This window comes from Poecilia mexicana, unplaced genomic scaffold (assembly GCF_051168715.1).
Source record: "Poecilia mexicana isolate PSO_F unplaced genomic scaffold, ASM5116871v1 scaffold_2, whole genome shotgun sequence".
In the NCBI taxonomy this organism is placed as follows: domain Eukaryota; kingdom Metazoa; phylum Chordata; class Actinopteri; order Cyprinodontiformes; family Poeciliidae; genus Poecilia; species Poecilia mexicana.
Window position 1 is genome coordinate 4,049,743 of NW_028263371.1, and position 6,000 is coordinate 4,055,742.

Sequence of the window (6,000 nt, forward strand, 5' to 3'; positions counted from 1 at the left end):
TCAACAGCAAGTACTCCCCTTCATGTTAAATTGGTGTTAAAAGAGAGGAATTAAACTCAGAATGTTTTTGCCATGAGGGTAAAAACTTCAGCATCACACCTTCGACGTTTAAAATTATTTTTCTATTGATCCAAACATGATTAAAATTATCTTTAAGTTTCGCCCATGGCTTGGTGCATCTCCACTGGACTAATAATGAATTATCATCCGATACCGTAAGCAGAGGTTACACACGATGTCAAAGAAAAAAAGACAACAAAAACCCACACACACGTTTCAACTTTTAATGAAGTGCCAAACTTGATTCCAAGATAATGATATTTGCTTTGCGCACATTTTGCCGTGCACAATGAGGTTAGCCTCATTATGTTAGGACTCCAGAGACTGAGAGCCGGAGGGACTCTTCATCTCTTTTCTTTTTTTTTTTTTTTTCCTGCGGTGATAACAGTAAATTGAGGAGATGATGTAATTATTCTTCTCACCAGGTCAGATCAGGTGGTGAGAGGAGAGCTGGGAGACACTTACACTGCAAACTTCACTCACACGTAGAGCTACAATGTATTTTCTAGTTCATGCAAGCTTTTCCCATTTTTTTGTTGTTGTTTTTTGTACAAGATAAAATTAGGGCATGTTGTTACAGTCACGTTTCCATGGAGACAGAAGTGCACCGGGGTTCCTTATGCCCGTTTTCACAGCCTAACACACAAAACCAGACGAGGACTCACAGTGTGAAGTTCTCCTCTGGGTAGCAGCGGTTCCTGAGCAGCCCCGCCCACAGCTGCACCCCGATGATGCCGAAGATGAAGAAAACGAAGAAGCAGAGGAGGAGCACGTTACCCAGCATGGGCAGCGTGTCGAGCAGCAGGTTCACCAGGATACGCATGCCTGCAGTGACACACGGACAAGTGGAAGCACAGTTTGAACATGCTAAGTGCAGCATTTAAAAGCAGGCAGATCGGCCTTCATGCAGATATGCGGTGAGTACACCAACACAGTATACATGTGTATAAAGTAACTTTTTAATGAAAGTTCATTCAACGTTTGAAAACAGAAACACTAAAACCAGCAAAATGAAGTTGAAATAACTAAAAGCGCTTTATTCTGGATACTATTGCAGAGAGACCTCCGAATCGAGAGAAAATATTCGAATGTCAATCAACAACCTAAATTCAATCAAAGCTTTACACTCGTCACTCCTGGATGGAGACGCCCAATATGACCAAATGCAGTTCTGACATTGAGTAGAACTGTTTGGTCCTGGAACGGTGGACCGGTTTGGGCCTCAGGGCTCTAAGGTTGGGGCTGTGTGGATCACACTTTGATAAAGTTGGGAGGTAAGTGCTTTGGAGGCCATGTCATGTCTGTCTGCTATGGTTCAGGTTCTCACTCTGTGACAGCCGGGTGGTGAATATCAAAACTAACATGAACGAGACGTTGCTCAGCAATGTCCTGCTCACCAGAGAGAGATTTTAAAGATGACGTACGAAACACTGAACAATATATCTGAGAGTCTTATAATTGTATCTCATAATTAAAATTGTGCATTAGGGCAACTGTAGATTTGAGGAAAACAAACAAAAAAAAAGGAGTACATTTCCACCAACAAATCTCAGAAGTTTTCTAAAAAACAGAAGAAAATATGAGAAAAAAGAAACAAAGTCTTTCAACCGACTCCTGTAGTTTTATCTCCAACACAAATATCCATTATTCCACATCAACACCTTCATTCTCTTGCTCGCCCTGAAATTATTAGAGCATTGTGAAATTTCCATTCCATTAATTGCAATCAAGGGCGTAGGTTCGGTCTAAGTTTTGGTGGGGACCTTGACACCCCCCCTCCCCCCCCGGCAGCACAGTGAAATGCCCAAGAGCACCGAACATTTTTAAGAAGGGGGGGGGAAACCACATTGGCTTAATAACCCCCTCCCCCCAACCATAACCATATCATACATCTTGTGTATACAACCAGATACAGTCATACTCAGCAGATCAGTTCAAGAACACTTTACTTTTTCCTTTACAAAATTCAGCAAACGTTACAAGTAAGATCAAAAGAAATATCCTCTGGATACAGCAAACACAATTGCAGATAAGAAGAAATCAATAATGAAATAAAAAAGAAAAAATATTACATAATTAACAGACCTATTCTACCTCACATTCAGTGCTGACCTTACTAAACACCGGACTTTACAACAAATGCGTTGCGTGATAGATATCTAACTTATGGGTCCACTCACTGTACTTACAGCCAACGTAGCGAAATAACTTCTAATGTCTGTCCTTTTCTTTTTTGGTGGCGACATGGTCTCGGAGACTCAGAAGGAGACGCGTGTGCCCAGCTAGCCGCCGCCTTTTGCAGCTAATCAAAGAACGTCCGACGATTCAACTGACTCCCCCTCCCCCCAACCCCCGACAGCACCGTTCCGACACGGTCTCGGAGGCTCATAATAAATGTCAAACTAAGAAGCTTCAGTTCCGCGCACCGCCTGTTGCTGCTAATCAAAGATCGTAGATCCACGTTCTTTGAGCCAATATGGCAAAAATTGGTCGGGACTTTTTCATATCCCGTGAATATTGGTCGGGACATGTCCCTACCGTCCCTACCCAAACCTACGCCCATGATTGCAATATTATAATGAAAAAAATCATCAAACTCCACAGTAATAATAGTCAAACAGCCTTTATTTTAACAAAGATCTCCAGAAGAAAATTAAACCGGCGGTTAACGCTGCATGTAAAGTAGACTGAAGATGGAGGATTTAGCTAATTGGGGCCAAAAGGGATTGCAGTTATTTAAAAAAAGAAGAAGAAAGTAAAACAACATATTCTTTTATAAAACTGACATTAAAACCTGTTTTCAAAAGGGGGTGAATATTTATGCAGTCATTATTTGTTAAATATGTTATGCAACTTTTTACAGAAATCAGTTTTCACTTTGACATTAAAGATTTTTTTGTTAATTTTTCTGTAATGAAAACTTAATTTTATTGATTATGATTGACTGACAAAAGGGGTAAAACATCCAGTGAATGAACATCCAGTGAATGAACATGTTCTACAGGCAGAGTAAAATGTCCTCCAGTAAACACCAGAACTTGTTTCTATCCGTTCATCTGAAAACAGCAGTGGAAGGAAATAGGCTGACGACTGTGACTGGATTTCTTTAAGCTGAAAATACAGCAAAGGTTTAGTTTAACCTTGACTTTGTTTCTGTTGGGTAATAAATATCACAGGCCGGGATTTCCTTTGAGAAAGATGAAACGGAAGTCTCCCATTGATTAGGTCCGTTTGAAGTCTGCAGCGGCTTAAAGCGCAGCACTATCAAACTAGTCTTTAATTCAAATAAAGATTGAAATATGCAGCCATTTACGGGCAATACATAAAGGAAAGACGATCAATTCTTCAGGTTATTATAGGAGTGTAAAAGGATTCCTCTGGCTTAGGATTTAATATCTCCAATGGTTCCGTCTTCAGGGTGTAAAAGCTTTTATTAGCAGCGATAGAACATAAAACAAGTATTCAATTAGCTTGTACAACTGAGTTAATAATACCAAATATAATAGATAATGTCTTTAACTCTGACCAGCTGAAATCGTCTGCGCCGGCTGTGGAAACGGTGAGCAGAAGGAAACTCTATAGCCGACGTGAGAACCAGGTTGAGATGGGCTTACTCCAGATTAAAGGCGAGACGCACTGGGAGCAGATGGACACAGACGGACAGAGTGGGAATATGCTGATGGCCGTTACCTTGGTTGCTAACACGGCGCCTCCCGTGGGGACAGAGGGTAATGCAGACAACAGACTGAGGCTTTTAAGCTGCGGCCGGTGGGAGCCAAACAAGGAGAACTTCCATTAGTGCAATTAATTGACTCGCGCCACACGGATCCTCCACCGAGAGTACGAGCGCAATCATTCAGTCATCTTCTGCTAACAAGTGTTAGTGTACGTGTGTGTGTGTGTGTGTGTGTGTGTGTGTGTGTGTGTGTGTGTGTGTGTGTGTGTGTGTTTGGTGCTGTACTAGCACTGCACTCTGAGATGAGCTTTGTGGTAAATTGTTTTTATTATAGCTAAGATTTGCTTCCCTATCCAAGCTGCAAATAAAGAGAAGCTAAATAACTGCAGGTATGACGGCGGGTAAAATGATAATAGTGCATCATGTGTGACACTTCCAATCTACGTTGATCATTTTCTTACCAATAGTTCATAAATCATAAAAGTGACATTCATTTAAAAATCAAGAAAGATGGCAGGATTCCCTTAGGGACGCGGCTTTAAACAGGTAAACACTTGCATGCGGCGCTGATGGAGGATGATGAGGGTAATTCACAGTAATAATCTTTACAAATCAGCAATTATGATCTTCAACTTTTTCCGCATAATTCGAGCCCGACAGCGACGCCCCAGAGTTTGGATTTCCATGGAAGGACTCCAGGTATTGATTTTTCCAGAAGGCATTTTGACATGTCAGAGCAGATAATGGCTGAACTCCATCCAGCCACTTCATTTCCAGGCCAATCACACTCCTGCTCTCGTCCACACACACTTTTACAAACTTCACTAAACTGGTGAGAGTCGACAAAATGAACACTTAAGTTATTTAGTATGCTTGTGTTTAATGAATTTTAAAAAGATGTAATATTAGCTTAGTTTGAATGAATATTCTACTGCCAAGCCTTATGGCATTAGAGTGTCTAACACTTAGCGAGTGTTAGATACTCTGTCTTAATTGTAAAGAGATGAATGTATTGTAACTGATACTGGTTCATTTTGGTGCTTTTTGTGTCTTTCATCAGTTCAAGATCTCACAGAAACTGTAAACACTCAAAGTTGTAAATTAATCAGCAATCACTGTGTTTACACCTGGATTACAGGTTTTTTCTGTTTCACAGAACACGGTGACCGCAACGCTCACAAATCCACTGAAATAAAAAACGACATTGCTCTGATTGCGCGTTCTCTTTTTATCATTCATAATCGCCGCTTCCTTCATTCCTCTCACGCCACTCCTCTCGTCCTTTTTGTCCCTCGCTTGCTTTATCTCTATTCAACAGATGACTCCCTCCCTCCGTCCCCTGCACTTCTTCGCGCCCATCTATCATTGTAATGGCCTGTTCATGTGGGTTCCCCAGCACCTCTCCTCTCGTCATCGCTCCCTCCCTCCGCTCCATCTCCACCCGTCCCTCGTAAGGCTGGATAATCCCATCTTCCCAACTCCATTTGTCTCTTTCGCTTAACCCCCACAATCCCATCACCTTCTAATTTTTCCTTCGTGCAAAAGTTTCACTAACCCAAATTCCATGTCCTTATTGAAAATGCTGGATTCTGCGCAACAACGATTGTGTATTTTCATATTTGCCAGCTTACCTTTAATGCTAACCATCATCTTATTGATTTATTTTATATAAAATAAAGACATGATGCTGATCAATACTTGCTTTCACTGATGATATTTTAAATTAACTATGCTGTAGCGTTCTACTCAGGCTTCTACTAATTACTCTTCAATCCATTAGGTGCTGATCATGCATTTGTTTCTTAATTGCCTATATCAAAGAGGAAGTTCTGCATTATTATTATAATTTTTTTTGTTAATAATTTGACAACAGATGTGTGTCCTTGCAGTTCATTGCATGAGAGCATCCAGTTAGTCCAGCAGCATAAACTCAACACCTGGAATCTGGTTTAAAACCAAGTCAATTCCTCAACATGTTTCCATTAGAGTTGTGTATAAAGACATAAATATCTGGTGAGAATGTCAGGCTTTGGTCCTGCTGTCCCTGCTGATCAGCTCAGCCTTCCTGACTCCACAATTCACAATTTAAAGGACAAGATCACACGTTTTTGTTCCCCTTCTTTTCCTTCTCTCTCCCTGTGGAACAGATTACTCCCAGAGGACGACTAGTGCCTTTACCATGGAGAGATGGATGAGATGAAATTATGTAAATGATATAGGAGAAGACGATGAAGAAAGCTAAGAGTCAGACCAAGTGGAAGGAG

General features: G+C 41.0%; 1 protein-coding gene across 1 annotated transcript in view; it reads right to left on the reverse strand.

Annotated features, from left to right (window-relative positions):
• The window catches only part of cacna1ib (calcium voltage-gated channel subunit alpha1 Ib), a 95,064-nt gene extending 94,181 nt beyond the window's left edge, over positions 1–883 (reverse strand). The window contains exon 1 of the mRNA XM_088009149.1: positions 726–883. Within this exon, the coding sequence (XP_087865275.1) occupies positions 726–883 (158 nt within the window). The remainder of the gene's footprint in view (positions 1–725) is intronic.
• Positions 884–6,000: the final 5,117 nt, after the last annotated feature.